The sequence below is a fragment of the Ascaphus truei genome, chromosome 7 (assembly GCF_040206685.1).
Source record: "Ascaphus truei isolate aAscTru1 chromosome 7, aAscTru1.hap1, whole genome shotgun sequence".
Lineage (NCBI taxonomy): Eukaryota > Metazoa > Chordata > Amphibia > Anura > Ascaphidae > Ascaphus > Ascaphus truei.
Genome location: NC_134489.1, coordinates 95,244,422 through 95,263,271, shown reverse-complemented (window position 1 = coordinate 95,263,271; position 18,850 = coordinate 95,244,422). Strand labels below are relative to the sequence as shown.

The window sequence follows — 18,850 nt, the reverse complement described above, 5'->3', positions numbered from 1 at the left end:
TAGTAACGCGGTGGTCTCGGGGTGGACCCCGAGACCCGCGTTATAACGGGGTTTAGCTGTATTACTTCCTGGTAAAACATTTTAAAAATAAATAAATGTCCAGGATTCCTGTGTTCCTATAACGAACCCCCAGCTCAGGAGATATCCCCCTCACAGAAAGAATGCAGCTCATGGGCCATCATTACATGTTTTTTTCCTAAGGAACGACTGGGCCTCAAAGGCAGTCACTTAGTTGTATGTATATCATTATTTATATAGCGCCATTCATGTACAAAGCGCTTAACAACAGTAATACAAGTGATAATCATATAAATAACAAATAATACAAATAACACATAAGGGGAAGAAATGCTTTCAGACATAAGTGACATTTAGGAACAGGAGTCCCTGCCTCAAGAGCTTACAATCTAGTTAAAAAGAGAGTATAGTTCACATATATTTTTGACACCCATAAGAATATATTGCTTATCTTTTGTTTTCCACACCCCCTTCCAACATTATGATTAAGGCTGTGTCCCCGCTGGCGCTGACCGCGCTCATGCTTGAGAGCGGTGACGTCACCAACTCTCTAAGCATGAGCGCCAGGTGTCCTATTTTGCAAGCGCGGACGGGGGGGGGCATTGTGGGCAAGTTGAGCGCGCTTCAAAGTCAGTTTTTTTTGTTTACTCAAGCGCCAAGTTTGGGTGAGCGAGCGCGCACCGCGAGCGGGGACTTCCACAAAAAGACTGCTGTAAAAGCAGCAAGCGCCGAGCGCACAGCACGCTCAGCGCCAGCAGGGACGCAGCCTAAGGTCGCGCTTATAGTGCCGGCGACGCGACCGATCACATCATCCGTCGCGAAAGTTGCATTTCAAATTTAGGCAACGTCGCTGGGTACAAGGCCAGCGACATCATAAAGGGGGAAGACAGAGGGGCGGAGAAGCGCTTTGATTGGCCGCAAGGGGAAACAGTCACCGAAAAAAATCACATATCAGTGACAACCAGATTTTTGGTAGCGCTGTTGCTCCGTCGCAACGGCAACAATGCATTTGTTTTGACGCAACGGTCGCGTCGCCGGCACTATAGACGCTGCCTAACACAGCTTTATCACAGGACTCCTTCCTTTCAGATTCCCCAGAATGTGAAAATCAAGCCAGGCGTGTTATTTCTTACATTACAGACATATTTTAACACAAGACCCTGCCACGTCACCCCCTGGCCTGCTGCAGTGCTATTCACACAAAACAGCCTGTGCGCTGTCACTGCGCAGCCGCCACAACCCCCGCCCCCGAGGAACACCCCCCACCCCCGTCATTCTGGGCCTGACTTTTCATCCCCGCTCGCGCATCCCGCGCGCCGGGTCACGTCACAACAACCAGTCCGCGAGCCTCCGCCCACCCATCATCCCCCCAATGCCGGGCAGCTGAGGCTCAGCCGGCGGGTCTCACGATTCCGCACAGGGAAGAGGAGGGGGGGGCGAGAGAACGGGACTTCGGTGTCGTCATTCCCGGCGGGGGGAATTCACCCACTTCAAAGGTGAGGTCCGAACGGCTGCAAGGGGAGGGCCTTTCCAGTCTGTGTTGATGTCTGTGGACGTGACGCGGCTGGCGGGCGAGCCGCTGATTGGCCCGCTTGTGACGTCACGGGAGAGTGAGCCGGTTTCCGGCAGTATGGCGGCGGCCTGCGGCAGCGCTCGGATTTTATACCGTTTCTCACCCCCCCTCCCGCTCTCCCCTCACCTTGGCGGTCTTCGTTTTGCTGGCGGCAGCCGCTGACATGACCGGCTGAGGACACCGAGCTTCACGGAGCCGGGCCGAGCTCTGTGGCAGGGGACGGGAACTTTCATAGGGAGGGGAGGGGGGAAGCAGCCATCCATCTCCCATCATCACAACAAGGACCCAGATCCCCCTCCCCCCGACTCCCCCGTCTTATCCTCACCGGGGGAGGGGAGGCCCTGGGATAATGACAGCCCCGACCTTCCCGGGACCCATTGCCAACTGCTAATCTGGATTTAGAAGTGAATTAAGAGTGTGCTGCTCCCTCCCCTCCCCCCCCCCCCCCTATCCCAGGCTGGCAAGGGGGTGACACGGTCGATGAGATTTGATGGGTTTCTGGTAGGTTCTGGCAGCCTGTACATAAGCGGATAAATATATATATATATATATATATATATATATATATATATATATGTTTTACATACTTTGTCACTGGAAGAGACAATCTGAGCTGTAAAACGAACCCCTGACATTCTTGTTGCCACCTGCACCTGTTAATCTGTTCAAACCTGCAGGGACTTGTTAAAAACACTAGTTCTCTTAGATGTGGTTCTCAGTCTGTATGGGCTGCTGTCATCACCGCTAACCCTTTCCACCCCATACTGATAAAAAGAGTGTTGGATGCTGTAATATTTTACCAGACTTAACCAAATTTCTAAAACACTAACATATCCTAATAATAATAATAATAATAAATAACATATCTAAAGTATGTGTGATTTCAGTCATGGATGTAGCAATGCTTGTTAACTTTTTGTTGTTGTTGCTGTGAAAGTTCTTTCCGTAAATCAGAAACCTTAAATGAATCGTCTTAGATTTTACATTCTTTGCTTATACTTATTGATTCCGCAATTATGACTTTTACATCCTAAATTACACAAAACAAAAAGTGACTGGGTTTTATTTATTTTCCCCTTAACTTTTTTTTTTTTAATTTACAGGGAAATCATTTCTCGCCTTCAACATTAACTGCTTGCAACAATTGTGGTAATAGTTTTTAGTAGGACTGGCCTTGATTTGTGTAGCAGTCAGAAAGTGCTTTCAAACTTAATTGAAGGGCTTGCCTTTAGTTGGACCTGCTTTCTTTAGTTTAACCAGACGAACTAGCTAACCAATTATAATTTGCAATTGTCACGCAGCACTGATTTATGAATTTATATGAAAAGATTGTACTGTGAGCCACAAGTTTGTCTTGTAAGCTCAAAACTACAGCTGTTCCGCAGCCAAAATGTCAAAGGTGAGAGATCGGAAGATTAATGGGCTCAATTAAAGTGTTGCTCTAAGACCGTTTCTGGCTACTGCTTTGGAGTATCTCAAAGATGATTTTTCGATAAGGTCACCACACCATAGGTCAAATGCAGTAAAGGGAAGGGAGAAAAAGTTAAAAAGTAGGTCTTGAAAAGGTCACAAATTCTTTAATATCTAGTGTCTTGTATAATTTTATATGGTAACACTTTTGGCTGAAGCACTTTTAATTTGCTAAGCATATGCTTGAAAATGCTATTTATTTGTTGCCATTTGGATAGAGGATTGACAGAACCTTCTGTGACATTTTGATAACTTGATATTTTAAAACCGCAATTTCGCATCTATGTACATTGTTTTTTTTGTTATTTTTTTTTCTTCATACAGGTACAGAACCAAAGGTTTTTTTATATTGTAAGCGTTTGCATCAAAGTGGCAATGTCTAGAGTGTCCACACCTCTTCCACCGGCAGAGATGTCAAGTGGACCTGTGGCTGAAAGCTGGTGTTACACACAGGTAGATTGGGGAAGAGTGGGGCAGACTATTTGAAAACACCCATCTGATGGAGTTTTTAAATATTTGTTTTGTATTGTCTTTAGCAAGGAAATATGCAAAGTAATGTAGGCTTTATTAAAGAATGCTATACTGTACAGTACATAATACATAAGCTACAAATAAATGCTTGATAAATAATAATTTAATTTTAACATCTGTTGACACTACAGGTAACTGTTGTGGTTTAATTCTTAACTCTATACAGATGTGTTAATTTAACATTCCTTTTGACAGCTTGGTTTAAGGCAGCTGTAACAGTTTTACTGTTTGACTTTTGTTATAGTCGTCGAGCAAACTAGATGTATTGCAAATCTTTCCCCCCTGGCTTTAGCAGTACGGTAGCTGTGGTAAGCACATGGTGTATATGCCTTGTGTAAAAGACCTGCACAGTCCTGGCCTTCGAGTATATTTCATGATGGTGGAACCAAAATATAAAAAATTAAAATAATTCTTTAAAAATACTTCATAAAAAGGCACACTGCTTCGATTTTAATGTTTTTTTATTTATTTTTTTTATATCAGGTTATAGTTGTGAAATTTTCATATATGTGGATCATAAATAATTTCAGTTTTTGCCGAGAAGAAATGGGTGAAGTTTTAAAAAGTTCAACTTTTTCATCCGGGCCAAATGATAAAATGAAATGGTAAGAGGCTTTAGTTATTTGTTGTCACTTATTTGCTATTTGTAATCGGTTACCAATATTTCTTACTGCAAATGTGTGTGTGTTTCATGTTTTTCCTATGTATGTTATGAAATGCTTCTGATATGGTTTCGGCAAAGTATCTGCTTAGATTTCTTTTATAGGAAATGATAATTCCCAATTTTAAGTATGTGTACAGCCTCTTAGCTTGTATTTTGAGTTTCTCCCATTATTGTAGAGAAATCTCTTCTGTATTTATTTATTTTTTCTCTTCCCCCTCCCCCCTCAGGTGTCTGCGAGTAAACCCAAAGGGATTAGATGATGAAAGCAAAGACTATCTGTCCTTATATTTACTCCTAGTGAGTTGTACAAAAAATGAAGTCCGAGCAAAATTTAAATTTTCCCTTCTAAATGCTAAAAGGGAAGAAACAAAAGCCATGGGTAGGTTGCATTATTACAATAAATAATTAAAAAAATGTATCCTCTTGGATACCAAAAGGGTCAGCAATTGTTGCTGACACTCAAGGAGTTAATAATTTCTCTGCAATGCGTCCATTTGATAGAAACTATACTTGAAACATTTTCCAAGATTTAACTCCACTGAGAAAATGTGGAACAATTCTTGAAAGTGATTCACATACAGTAATCATAGTCTGTAATGGCCACATTGTTCATTAACATGCCTAGAAAAGTTACCGGAGTGATTAGGAGTATGAATGCTACCAAGCAATGTTGGCAAACTGGTGAAGATTACATTTTCCCCAGATTTAAAATAATGCATTTTCTTATTTGAGTGAATTCTTTTTACTGCTACACCGATCTTATTCAGTAGTGTGGTGCATGATATTGTAAACTTGAGATAAATATATATACTATCTAGGTCTCATGCCAAATGTCTACACAATCTATTAGATGCATTCCATTTAAGTAGGTTTTAATCCATTTAATGTTGTGTACATACTGTAACTGTTGAGAAAACACTTTTTTTTGTGTGTGTGTTAAATGTATGTGTCCCAGAACTCTAGTAATATTTATTATACCGATAGACCAATACAAATTTACATTGTGCAGATCAGGCTCATAATAGTTACAATATTTATACCCGTATTAACATGTTTTGGTTGGGGGATACTATCACTTTCATTCAGATTTATTTATCACCATTTATTTTTAAACCTTTCTTTTTTTTTTATGTCCTGAATAGAAAGTCAAAGAGCTTATCGGTTTGTGCAAGGCAAAGATTGGGGTTTTAAGAAATTTATTCGAAGAGATTTTTTACTTGACGAAGCTAATGGTCTTTTACCCGATGACAAACTTACACTATTTTGTGAGGTACGTAGTGTTCTCTTTAATTGTATATATTCTATTTACCTCCTTTCTAATCCGTCTTTTGCCTCTTTAAGGGCTTTGAAATCATGTTCTTGTTAATGATACAGGTGTAGCACATAATTGCTGCCCCCGGAGCCGCAGCACAAAAAGCAAAATGCTGCGGCTCCAGAGACTGTAAAAGCCGCTGGTCACCTGTTTGGGGGGGTCGGGTCCGTATAGGCGTCCCGCTGGTAATCACTGCTGCCGATGGATGCCGCCATTGCATACCCATGGCTTTCCCAGGCAGCACGGACAGGAAGTCTGCTTTACATCTGTAAGCTACAATAAAAGATTGGAAACGGTCTTGTACCAAAAGTATAAGTGCACACCCTATCGCCAATCCTGACATGTTTAATTTTTTTTAAAACCTACGTTTAATGCATCATGTTTGCTTTGTGAATCTGATGGTTCATGTTTTGATCATTTTTATATATGAGGAATCAACATATTTTTTAACAGTTACATTTTGCATCAAGCACTGTGAATGTAATGTAGTGGTAATTTGACGTGGCTAAACCTTCAGCATCCCACGGTGTTTTTCACACTGATTAGATTTATTTATAATTTTTAAATCAGATGTCGTAATTATGTAGACTGATAACCTGTCATATGATGTTAATTACAATATTGTGTGAATTTGTTTATAAGCGATGGGGGAAAAAATGAAGTAATGCTAGAACACTAATTCAAATTCTTAGGAACATAATTGTGAGAATTTCATAAATCAGTCAAGCGAAAAAGGTCACAGCCTAAGTGCGGAGTGCTAAACATACATTGACAAGTTATCACAGCTACCACGGGCTGATGAGTAGCTTTTGAAGGCTGGTGAATGTGTTAACTGCTAATACATTTGCTTTGATGTGTCTTCTGGAAATGTGTAAAATTGGCAAGATTGAAACTTAATTATATGATATTATTGTGTGCGAGGGAATAATTGATATGGCCCCTGAGACCACATGGTGCAAATATAGCACATCCTATTTCCATTTAGACAAGTTAAATGAGCTGTACAATGAATTTGTTATGAATACAATTAGGTGGTTGACAAAGGGGATGTAACAAGTGTCTGGGCTGGGAAATCGGCTAGTCTGAAGTGTAGGATTTTGTGTGACCGAGTCTAATAAAACACCAGATAGGTCATAAACATAACTTGTTTGTGTTCTGTTAAGCTTTTATGCTACATATTTAGTTTGTCAGAGCTCTGCAGCTTTTGAGGGATATTGTCCAAATGGTGTTTATGGACTTTTGTAGGGTTTAAAACTACTTTTTTTTTTCTCTCATATTGTGTAAAAACAAAATGTATGTATTGCCTTTTTTACCAAGTACTTGTGAAATGTTTTACCTTTTCATATTATATTTTTAAAATTGCTTATCATTTGACTGATGTCTCCTGGCAACTAGTGATAGAAAAAAATGACGTGACTTTTTTAGGAGGTCCGCATTGGAATGCAAAAGCTATTCTAAAATAAAAAAATGTATGCATCTTACCTTTTTATATGTTATACCAAAAGTACTCAAGTATTCATATTTTTAATAGTCAACATTTTAATAATTTTTTTTATTTTTTTTTAACCCGTTTCTTACCCTTAATGAAAACATTGGGTGATCTTCATTAGGTGGGTATTGGCTGTACAGGCCTGGCACTCCGTAGAGATTTGTATTACACCTGCTGCAATTCTATTCCCAGCAAAATTTACAACATGAGAAATGAGCAGACTCTCAAGAAGTCCTGATTTTTGCAGCTCCCTGTGAAAATACATGCATTTCTGCATGGACATGGCATTTCACTAGTCGTTTACCTGCTTTAAAACAAAGCTAATAACTACACAAAATCAACATCTCAATAATATAATTGTCCACTTACTCCCGTTTATCCCAGTTATCTAGAGTCCCTAATTAATTTAATTTATTTATTATAGTGTTCTATAATCGGTCAATGGTATTATACAGTCGGTATGCGGCCTTCTTTATCTATATTTTTTGCCATTAATAATTATGCAGAAAAAGCGGTACAGTGTATGTTGGTTGTAGATTGCCTCATTGGCTACTTTGCATTGCCTACATAGCTGCGGATGCTCTTCTTCTGGGTTAGCATTTTGTGTTGATGCCTCTCAAGCTATTTCTATCATTAATTGTTTTGTAAATATATGCTGTGCCCTTTACATGAAGTGATTTCCATATCTGTGAATGGTTGAAAGTTTTTTGGGGCCTTGATTATTAACTCTGTGCCAGGAGAAGTTTCCATTCAGCTCTCTTTCTTTTAATAGGTAAGTGTGGTTCAAGACTCTGTAAACATATCAGGGCAATCTACTACAAACAATTTGAAAGTACCGGGATGCCAGCTAGCAGAAGATTTAGGTAATCTCTGGGAATCCTCAAGATTTACAGATTGCAGCCTTTTTGTAGGAGGACAAGAATTCAAAGCTCATAAATCTATTCTTGCAGGTAATTTTTTTTTTTGTGATTTTCTAATTCTCATAAAAAAAATTTTTTAAAACACCAATTAAAACATAATTCCTTTCTGTTCCAGCTCGATCCCCAGTATTTAGTGCTATGTTTGAACATGAGATGGAAGAAAGTAAAAAGGTAAGGAAAATCTAGAAATTGAGTTAATAGACCCTTGTATATTTGTATATTCTTTATGACTTTATATTAAACGTTCACCCACAAATAAAACTTTATGAAAACTAATGGTGCCCTTTTATGCATTTCCTAGTCTGCCCTATTATCTTGCTTTTAAAAACACACTATTATCTTGCTTTATAAACACACATTTCCTGAAATACATTTATTATGGGCGTTATTGATTTGACTCTTCGTGCTGCATCACTCTTGCTGTGTGGCTGTCCCATGTATCTTCAACTCTTTCAGTTGTAGTATACAGTACATCCCCACGTTTCTCAAGTCTAACTTCTTCCATATTTGTGTTAAGCTAAACAGTGCAGGCTGTAACCTTTTATGGAGCTAGCATGAGCTTTCTTCATACGATACATCTTGTGCATGATGTTTCAATAGCTCCAGGTAACTTGGAAGTACAGTATCAGTTTCCTGTTTTGCAGTTTTATGAAGAACATGAATGTTTGTCCAATAAATCTTGCAGAATGTGTCCAGTTCTCTCTCTATTCATTGTAAGATGAAATCTTTCAGAGGACCAACATGAATTCCCCATAGTACACTTTTTAAGGTGTAATCCCACCTATATTTGATTCATTTTTATTTTCATTTTTTTGGGGGGTTTTTTGTTACCGCATTTAATTTTTTTGCTCCAGGGACCCTTCATAAGATTATTATTGATTTTGTTTGCCAGTGCTCCTACCTGGACATTTTAAAGATGCTCCTCAGTCATCCAATAGGTAGGCACAATGTAATAAAGAAATGTCATGTTGGTCCCCTAAAACGTATCACAACATACAATGAATCTACGTCAGCAGAACATTGAACTATATCCCTATAGCAAACTACTCAAACAGTATTACCATTTAACAACCGTTATGTGATGCATTAATCCGCTTCCCTTCTATTAACTTTATTTCAAGGCATAAAGAAATCTCAAGTTTCTCATACAAACGTTTATTTTTTTTACGTTCGACCGAATGTGCAGTATTTGGTGCATATTCCTTGTATATTTCCTTTCTTCGTTGACACTGGTTTCATATGTCCGATGCCATTCTGTATACACACTGCTTTTAGCTGCAGGATTGTGCCTGCACAGTAGAGATAGTATTCCTTTTCTTTGCTTGTGTTTTCTTAGGCTAATATATTATAAGAAGTCTTTTATATTTGGAGAGATTATAATTTGGAAATGGTTTCTTTTTAATTCAAAATATTTTATTTAATAACCCGAACATTAAGATTGATTTTGATTGTTCTTTTTCATTTTGTTGTACAGAATAGAGTAGATATCCATGATGTGGATCCTGAAGTATTTAAAGAAATGATGAGGTTTATTTACACGGGGAATGCGCCTAATCTAGACAAAAAGGCTGATAACTTGTTGGCAGCAGCAGATAAAGTAAGTAATTGTTTAATACATTAGTGGGCTGTTTAAAATGGTTTTACTCCTGAGACTTGTTGAGCAAACAATGTTTTAATGTGACTCCTTTTTTGTATTTGTATGCTGTATAGTGTGTACATATGTCTGCGTGTGTGTAACTCCCTGCAGTGCCTTATGGATGTACAAGATACGTCATGAAAGCTTGCACCCCCGGAAGCCCTTATGAAGTACTTTGTACCTCCTACACTTCTCCGTTCTCTGCTCCATCTGATTTACACGTCAGTAAGGGTAAATTAGATTAAATAACCCGGGTCATTAAGAGTGATCTGTTATTTAAAATATTAAAAAATAAATTATAATTCAATGATGGGTCCCTCCCCACCCCCCTCTCCCCCTGTGGCTTTGGGGAGAGGTTGGTGGTCCTTGTGGGGTAAGGGGCAGAAGAGGGACTAGCTACTTGTGGGTTAAAATAAAATTGACCCCCTTGGATTCTCCTTTCAATACCCCCTCCCCCCCCTGACCGGCTCCGTACTGCCTCCCTGGTCATGGAGGCCATCGTTTGTGTCTAGTACAGCGGTGATGGGGAGCAACCACTGTGCCGCCTTTGACTGTGCACCTGCCTTATTGCCTGAACCAGGGGTTTCCAACCTTTTTTTGGCTGAGGAACCCTATGTGAGATTCTGAGGAACCCCAACCCTCTCTAATAGCGTGTCTGAGATCAGATGCATTGTAAATTCTCCTGTTTTTGGTGCAATTTTTAAAAATTACCTGAATTTTACATGGAACCCATTTAGGGATGCCGGAGAACCCAAGGGTTCCTAGGAACCTTCATTGAAAAACACTGGCCTGAACCATTGGGACATATGTGTGCGCTCGCAGCACTACAGGGCATTCTCCCTCCCCCTACTCTCTCTACCCCCTTGTCCACAATCTGCTGAACAGGGGGTTGTTGTCCCCCCACTCAATGTCATGTTCTTGTATTTCAATGTTTATTTTTATTATATATCTCTCAATATCTATATCTCTATATCTATATATCCACTGCCATTAAGAGGGGCTTTTTCTTCCTTTTTGATTTCAGGGGTTATTTCCCATGACCAAAACATAAGCGAATAAGGCCTTCTATTTTACGTTGCACTTTCAAGAGGGAAAAACAACCCCATTGAAATAATGTATGTAAATGTAAAACGTAACCTTTATTTCAATATACAATAAAAAAAAAAATTAAATTTACATCAATATAAAATAAATAAAAGACAACGATGTTCTTATATTATATTATATTATATTTTGAGGCACAGGTATAAATAATCTCCTAGCATTTATATGGCACACTTATAGTGAAAAGGGCAAAGGGAAAATAGTATTTAATAATAATTGCTCTAAAAAATGAAACGGCCAGGTATGAAACTGCATCAGATTAGGTACTCAGAGAGGATTTAAAAAAAAAATAGAAAATAGAAATTCCCCCCAAAATGTAAACTGTAGTTGTAAAAAAAAAAAAAATGCTAGCATGTGATGAGTTATCTGAGCAAAAGGAGCACAATAAATAGCCCTGTTAAAAGTTTTTATATTTGGTATAGTTTGTCCACTCGTTTAATATATTTTTATTTTTTGTTAAGGAACCCCAGAATTAGACTATGAAATTCTGGGAAACCCCAACCCGCGCTCTCCTCTCCCCGCCCCCTTTCACACCCCCTATATTCTATACACACACACTTGTCCCTCTCTTCTGTTTTTTATATATAGATAGAGATTATATATATATATATATATATAAATATATATACGCGCGCACGCCCCCCCCCCCCCCCTCTCTCTGTTCTACTCGCACGCGCCCCCCCCTCTCTCTGTTCTACTCGCACGCGCGCATGCCCCCTCTCTCTCTCTGTTCTACTCGCACGCACCCTCTCTGTTCTACACGCGCGCACTCCCCCTCTCTCTCTCTCTCTCTGTTCTATGCACGCGCGCACTCCCCCCCTCTCTCCCCCCCTCTCTCTCTCTCTCTCTGTTCTGTCTCTCTCCTCACCACCCTCACCGATCTGCCATTTACCTGCCCATGTTTTCAGTATATCTAGGTCCTTCTGGAGAGAAATTACATTCTGTTCTGACTTTACGCTTTTTTCTCTTTATTTCACATATACCTTGAGTCAAGTTTGCACTTTGATTGTGCTGCTACTATACCCTGTGGATGTTGGGAAACATCCTGAGATAAGCTGCCCTTTGCCTAAGGTCATTTGTATCACAAATGTAATCAATTTTGTACTCATTAATCCTTTTTGGCTCTTAATTATTATGTTCACTTTATATATCTCACCAGTGGTAGTTACTTTACGCTTGTTTTGTTCTTTCTTATTTTACTACCTTACACAGTTTTGTGTCATCAGCAAAAATAGAGAATTTGCTCTCTGTCAACCTCAAGGGCATTAATCAACAATTAAGAAGCAGGGGTCCCAGTACCGATACTTGAGGTACTCTACTTTCAACTTTAGTCCAACCTAAAAAGGTTCCCTTAACCAGTCTTTAATCCAGGGACAAATATTTTTATAGAGTCCAATTTGCTTTATTTTGTACACAAACCTCTTGTATGGCACAGTATCAAAAGCATTTGCAAAATCCAAGTAGACCACATCAACTGCGTTACATAGTTACATGGTAGATGAGGTTGAAAAGACATGCGTCAGAGTTCAACCTATGCTAAATTTAGACAACAGATACTTTATCCTATGTTTGTATTTACAGTATATATTGCTGTATTACCCTGATCTAAATGTGTGTGTGTTAAAGACTGGTTTTGCTGAAGAGTAGCGAACTGCTTTGACTGATATTCTTTGGAAATAGTCCTGACACCTCCTGAAGTCCTGTTTGATCTCCTTCAAATGTGTCTGGATTTGGAAGGTTCCGTAGGCGAGGACTGGAAGTTTTCTGCGCTAGTTTCCAGGGGTGCCAATAAAAATTGGGTACGGGATGAAAGGAACAATTGCTTGCAGATAAGGTCGCCTTCTTCTCTCAAATCAGACGCCACACTTGAGCATATACTATGTTGCGGATAGAGTTGGCAGAGAATTGATGCTACAGTTCACCTTTTTGCACATTTTAACATGGGGCCCTATAAAGCTCATGCCTGTCACATGATCTAGCTTTTCAGCACAGGCTGGGTAAAAGAATTGCATAGCCAGTAAACCAACTCACAGACCGCTTTTTCAACCTTTTGGGTTTCATCCGTTTGAGGCTGGTTATACTGGCCAGGCAATATGAAGCTTTGTAGGGAAAGATGCGCTGGACATGTACATTTAGAAAAAATACTTTTGTAGGGGTATCTTTCTGCTAGCGGTAGTTTTGCCTTGTTAATAATGGCGTATGCACCTTTTTACATTCAGGTCTGAATATTTCAGGTGTGAAGTCTTGCTATATAGTCTCAGGACATACTTGTATTACTTCCTGGTAAAACATTTTATAAATAAATATTTGGGGTTTATGTTGGCCAAAAAAGTATGGAAACCATACTAGATATGTATAGGTTTAATCAGGGGACACAGGGCCATAATGAAATGAATGAATTTGTTATAGATATCTGGGACAATATTAAGAGTAGATGGGGGGGAAAAATATATATATATATTATAAAAAAATTTTTTTAGATTTATTTGACATATCTTGGTCACGTGATGGGCAAAGCAGCTGAGTCAGATACCAATGAAAAGCTCAACTTGTTATGGAAAAACAAAACAATCTATCGTTTTCATACGTATATGTGAAGCGATCACAGAAATCATACTTGAATAAATGTATACCAAAAGTTGTAAAAATTGTGTCCAAGCACGCGGCAAACACCATTGCCACTAAATTAGTTAAGAGTAATTATTTAACTTCACTAGTTCGGTGTTTTTGTTTTTCTTCCTTTTGCTATACAAGATAAGAATGTGTTCCTGGGCTGAAGCAGTGGTTCAGTGAGTAAACTACTCAGTTTGAAGCAGGAGAACCTGGTTCAATTCCCAGGCTCCTTGTGACCTTGGGCAAGTCACTTTATCTCCCTGGGCCTAAGGCACCAAGACCAGAGATTGTAAATGCATCTGGGCAGGGACTGCGTCTGAAAAAATTCCTAATGGCTGTGTTCCGCACGCTATACTTTCATTGTGACATGCTTTGAGAAAAGCGCTATATGAAATAATTATTACTGTTTTTAAATTATATTATTTCTAACCTGATGTGTGTATTTGTGTTTTTTTTTTTTTTTTTTATATATAGTCTTATTTTTGGGGGGGAAAAAAATGTAATGTGACTTTGGGTATACATTTTAATCTCGTTTTCTTGATTTTGCTGAGTAGCCTATTTACATATAAACAATTGATTGACATATATTTTTTCTTTTTTGTTAGTATGCACTGGAACGACTAAAAGTCATGTGTGAAGAGGCTTTGTGTAGTAACCTCTCCGTAGAAAATGTCGCTGACGTTCTTATTCTCGCAGATTTGCACAGTGCAGAGCAGCTGAAAGCACAAGCAATCGAGTTTATTAACAGGCAAGTTTTTATTTTCCCTCGTCTTTCCCTTTTCTGAAATTCATTTTCACAGATTTTTGTTGGCCAGTTATGCATTGAGAAACTCTTAATTTCCCACACTCGCACCCATGATCTGAATTGTGACAACTATACAGTCATCCCTGTTCCATTGTCTATCAGTTTGGGGGGGGATCATCTGTTTGGGTTTTTTGTTTATCCTACTGACCAAACATTACAAATAAATAAAGATAAAGTCCAAAGGGCACTCCAGTAGACTGCGACTATTTTATTTATTTGTTAATCCACTATCGACGTTTCGGTCCCGCCACGCACTTTTTCAAGTCAAAAGACATAGTTGCTTAAGTCACAGGCATGTAATGGAGTATACAACTACAGACTACGTTTATCTTCTAGACAAAGAGGGGCATTTGTATTCCTATATGTTGGTAACGAAGTGCTAATGAGGTAAAGATCCAGCTATGGAGTAAGCAGGGATTATTGCCCTATCTGCTTGTATGTCAGATATAGACCTCGTAATGCCACAAGTCACTTGCGAGACACTCCTGATCCTGGTGCCTCTGTTAATGAACACATTACCTTGAGAGATTTGTTTTGTCGCTTTATTCTTGCGACACTTATGACTTGCTTTTGGGGGATTCTTGCTGTTTTTACTGTTATACCATATTCCATACCCCCTATATTACCAATTTAATCCAAAGCAACACTGCAATTGTTACTGATACAATAATTTTATGCTGCCCTGTTTCTGTGATCGCATTGGGACTATGTAAAATATCCAGAGGCACTCCCTCCACCTAAGAAGATTATTTGGTAGATTAAGTCCTGGTGCTAGTTTGTGGCACTAATTGTGCGACCTGTGCTGAAGCAGGGATATCCTTAACCTGACCTGTTGGTGGCCCTTGAAGACTGTAGTTGGCCGCCCCTGCTCTGTTGCATGCCTGATTAGTTTTAAATTAATGACACTATATATATATAAAATAATCATTTTGTAACCATGCTTGTTCTAAACTGTCACAATGTTACCTGAAACTTGAGACAATCTGGCCATTTTTTATTCACGTAATGCTTTGATTATATACATGTTATCCTTTCACTCGAGGTCCTCTATCACGTGACAAGCAGTTTCGTGCCAGCAGCTGTTTTTCTGCAGTGCTTTTATTTTCACTATTTTTGTTGCCTTTGGTGTGGTCGGGGTTATCCCTTTTTGACTTTGGAAAAAGGCCTGTAACATTGATAGTTGAATAATTAAAACCCTTCAGTTTAAGTCCCACTGGAGTGCTGCCCATTTGGACTCTCATTGCAAATATATATTTATACCATGTTGGGTTATATGATGGTGCACTTGTTGTTGTTCAGCTCTTTGGAGTGATCTATTCCATGTCCTCCATGACACATTGTCAGTTAATATGGTGACACAGGTCCTGTCAGTTCCAAACTGGCAGCATGAATATTAGCATGGATTTGTATTCATATAAACGCTCATACATCTAAAGTGGTAAATGCCATCTGGCAATGTACTGTACAATGTGTCCTGCATTTAAAAACAATTACCAAAAGGCTGAGGGCTAGAGTTCTGACCAGCTTTGCATTGCGACGGCCTAAGTGAACACTTCATATTTACTTCCAGTTAACGCAGAGTTGAAGTGTGATGGAGAAGGACATATTCTGACACGGCTACATTTTCATTATTCTGCTTTTTCTCCCTTAGAATGGTTCAGTGCAGACTACATTTCAGGAAAAACGATCTACGTCCTGTGTTTTATAGCGGTTTTTAATTGTGTTTGTAAATGCTTACATTTTTATTGTTTTCCAGATGTAGTGTTCTGAGGCAGCTGGGTTGCAAAGATGGGAAAAATTGGAACAGCAAGTAAGTTGCACATTCTGTGTATGATTTGGTTCACTTTGTAAAAGTTAAGTTCAGTGAAAACTACGGCACATATGTGCAGTCCTGTAGTCGGCTTTATTTTTAATGACTGTGAATTCCTCAAATGTATGTTCAATAGAAGTGCTTTATATAATGCACAATTAGAAAATAGCTTTTCCTATGTCTTTATTTAATTTTTGCATTCATGGAGTAATGTGTGGTTACTTCTGAAGATTATTTCCAGAGTCTCTTATACAATCCTTCTACTACTGTGTGAAACTCTTATCAATTCAAATATAGTATGTCTTGTACTAAAATATTTTGAATTGCTTCATTTTCAGTCAAGCGGCAGACATAATGGAAACCGCAGGCTGGAAGTCCATGATCCGCTCCCATCCACACTTAGTAGCAGAGGCCTTTCGAGCGCTAGCATCCGCACAGTGTCCACCTTTTGGAATTCCAAGGAAACGACTAAAACAGTCATGAGATGACCGTCTGAACTTTTTAAAAACCTATAAAAGACTTCCCTGCGCAGTGTTCTGAACTGTTTTACTACACATGCAGAAACAATGTTCGTTTTTTCTCTGGTTGTATATGCCCACAGAATTGAGAACAATTCTAGAGTTTGTTTCCAGATTGATAACACATTATCTGATCTGCGGATTTAAGTTAGACTGGTTGCTCCCTAATTCACAGAATGGCCTTAAGTTACCTTCAACAGATCCAGTCTGAATTGTCTCTTGTATGCCAGCTGTGTTTTGTTTTTTGTTTTTGTTTTTTTTACTGTGCCTTGTCATGTGACTAGGCTATGCAGGATTGCACTAACTCCATAATGCATCGAGAACTAAAAATATATTGTGGAAAGGTAAGCTTTCATTTTTTTTTCTCCAGACCAGTTGCTTGTGTTTCTTCTGTGCTATAACTGGAAGGGTCGTATATGGCTTTAAAGAAAAAGCACTTGAAATCCCATAAAGCAGGAACTCGTTCAGTATAGGGAGTACTTGTTTACATTCAAGTGCTGCTGACAGTTTGTTCTAGCAAAACACAAACGCATATTTTAGGTGGCCAAATATGCAATGTATTGGCCCAACTTTTTTTTTTCAACTTGGTATGCTTGTTGCGTGGTGTATCAAAGCTGTTTAATTAAATCCGAAAAAGAAACACAAAGGATTTACCTGTTTCTTTGTGATTTGTTTACAATTTGAAATTAGTTCCAGTTAATCATTTTTTTTTCCTTGATTCTTCTCTGACTTATTTTGCATAAATACCCCGCTCTTTTCAAAGAAAGGTAGAAACATATCTGATGACCAACATGAATTTAACCTCTGCCCAAATAATTATAGGTATGCACTTTTTTAAAAAAGTTTTTATATTGGTTTGTATTTGATTAAATCGTGAAGTACAGGTAAATTTAAAGAACTAAAACAAGCCACATAAGTTTATAATAGCTTGTTATGTGCAATATAAAGAAAAACTGGTGATTTATAAGATGAGTAATAGGGATTATTTTGTCTGGAATATAGACACATTTTAAATTCCATATTTAAGTTACAAGTCGACTTGCATTGTGGAGGGTATTGAAATTCTGCGTAATGTTGAAAAATGTAACTGGTTTTCTGTTTAAACTTTATTTTTGTAGGGGGTGTCCTCTGAGCCAGTTGGTAAAAAAAAGGAAACACGTGTGTAATTTTGTGATTGCTTTGTTTACAATCTGTGCAAGTAAATACTGGTGCACAATTCAGGTTAAATGATATTGCTGCCTGGCTTTAAATAGATTTTTGGGTGGAAGGTGCTCGCCTCATTCTCCCGCTCACCACCCCTTTTCACACTGCACTCTGATGTCTTGCATATTTGTTTGCGGGGCAGACTCTAATGCTTAGTAGAGGCCAACACAATTTCTAGCACATTGCTGTTGTAGAGGAGATATGGCCCTTAGGTTAACATTTAGCATTCTTGCACATTGGCCATTTTAACATCTTAATGCAGTGGTTCTCAACTCCCGTCTTCAGACCCCCCCTACCCCTACAGGTCAGGTTTTAAGGATATCCCAGCTTCAGCACAGGTATCTGTGCTGAAGTAGGGATATTCTTAAAATATTACCTTTTGGAGGGTGGGGTATTTTTTTTTTTTTTTTTTTTATAATGTGCGCACTAATTAAAGAGCAAAGCCTTTTATTTTAGACGTTGAGCATTCAGTATAATGTTTACCACAAGGTTACATAGAAAAACATTCTCACTACAATATCCGTATCAAACACAGAAATAGCGCTCACCACTGCTTATTCATTAATCTGTATTTATTAGAGACAGATTTTTCTAGTGGTGAATGTACTGTATGAGTAAAAACATTGCATATTTGCTTATACTCTAATGCTTACGCAGAGTTTTTTATGTGCTAGTAAATGTAAGTATTCAATTAAAAAAAAAAACTGAAAGCTTCTAAATAAGAAAGCTACCAAATCAGTCATATTCTAATTTTGAAGGAAACATTTAACAGATTTAATTTATAATGCATATGATGAGTTATTTGTAGGGGGAAAAAACCCTGTTCTTTGGCCTTGGCCAAATTGTAGTGCAAAATTGCCTTGTTATAAAGGTACTTAGGAAGCTCCATAGTTCAATATTGCACAGAGCCTGATCTTATAAATGCGCTGAATAAGTCTACTTCAGGTTTGTTCTAGTACTTGACATATGGGCTAAAAATTATATTTTCAATGTCTGTTATTTTCAACTTTTAAAAACACATTTTGTACCAAAAATGTCAAACACTGTGCTGTAAGTAAATGTACAATTGTAGAGTTCAGTTACATTAACAAATATGCTTGTGACTTAAAGTGTTATTTTATGTGTCAATAATATTTTAAGTCTTTTGTTGGCTGAAAATTTAAAAACCATTTATTGTCTTTTGA

General features: G+C 38.4%; 1 protein-coding gene and 1 long non-coding RNA gene across 4 annotated transcripts in view; one reads left to right on the top strand and one right to left on the bottom strand.

Annotated features, from left to right (window-relative positions):
- Positions 1–1,999, bottom strand: part of LOC142499700 (uncharacterized) — a 27,188-nt gene extending 25,189 nt beyond the window's left edge. Inside the window, exon 1 of the long non-coding RNA XR_012802713.1 lies at positions 1,152–1,999. This is a non-coding gene — a long non-coding RNA (uncharacterized LOC142499700). The remainder of the gene's footprint in view (positions 1–1,151) is intronic.
- SPOPL (speckle type BTB/POZ protein like) lies at positions 1,435–18,850 on the top strand. Of its 3 annotated transcripts, XM_075609472.1 has the most exons (12): positions 1,614–2,092; positions 2,695–2,740; positions 3,386–3,514; positions 4,076–4,197; positions 4,484–4,635; positions 5,399–5,526; positions 7,830–8,007; positions 8,093–8,148; positions 9,452–9,574; positions 13,936–14,078; positions 15,892–15,945; positions 16,284–18,850. In XM_075609472.1, exons 3-12 carry the CDS (start codon positions 3,437–3,439, stop codon positions 16,426–16,428), a joined length of 1,179 nt encoding a protein of 392 aa, XP_075465587.1. In that variant the 5' UTR covers positions 1,614–2,092; positions 2,695–2,740; positions 3,386–3,436; the 3' UTR covers positions 16,429–18,850. The 3 variants fall into 3 exon arrangements, with proteins under 3 accessions (XP_075465588.1, XP_075465587.1, XP_075465586.1); XM_075609473.1 differs by lacking the exons at positions 1,614–2,092; positions 2,695–2,740 and adding an exon at positions 1,435–1,514; XM_075609471.1 differs by lacking the exon at positions 2,695–2,740.

Bases quoted from the DNA above. Each gene is read 5' to 3' on its own strand.
- SPOPL (XM_075609471.1), top strand. From the start codon at position 2,072: ATGAGATTTGATGGGTTTCTG. The intron at 2,093-3,385 runs GTAGGTTCTGGC...TTCTTCATACAG, and splicing joins TGAGATTTGATGGGTTTCTG to GTACAGAACCAAAGGTTTTT. The intron at 4,636-5,398 runs GTAGGTTGCATT...TGTCCTGAATAG, and splicing joins GGAAGAAACAAAAGCCATGG to AAAGTCAAAGAGCTTATCGG.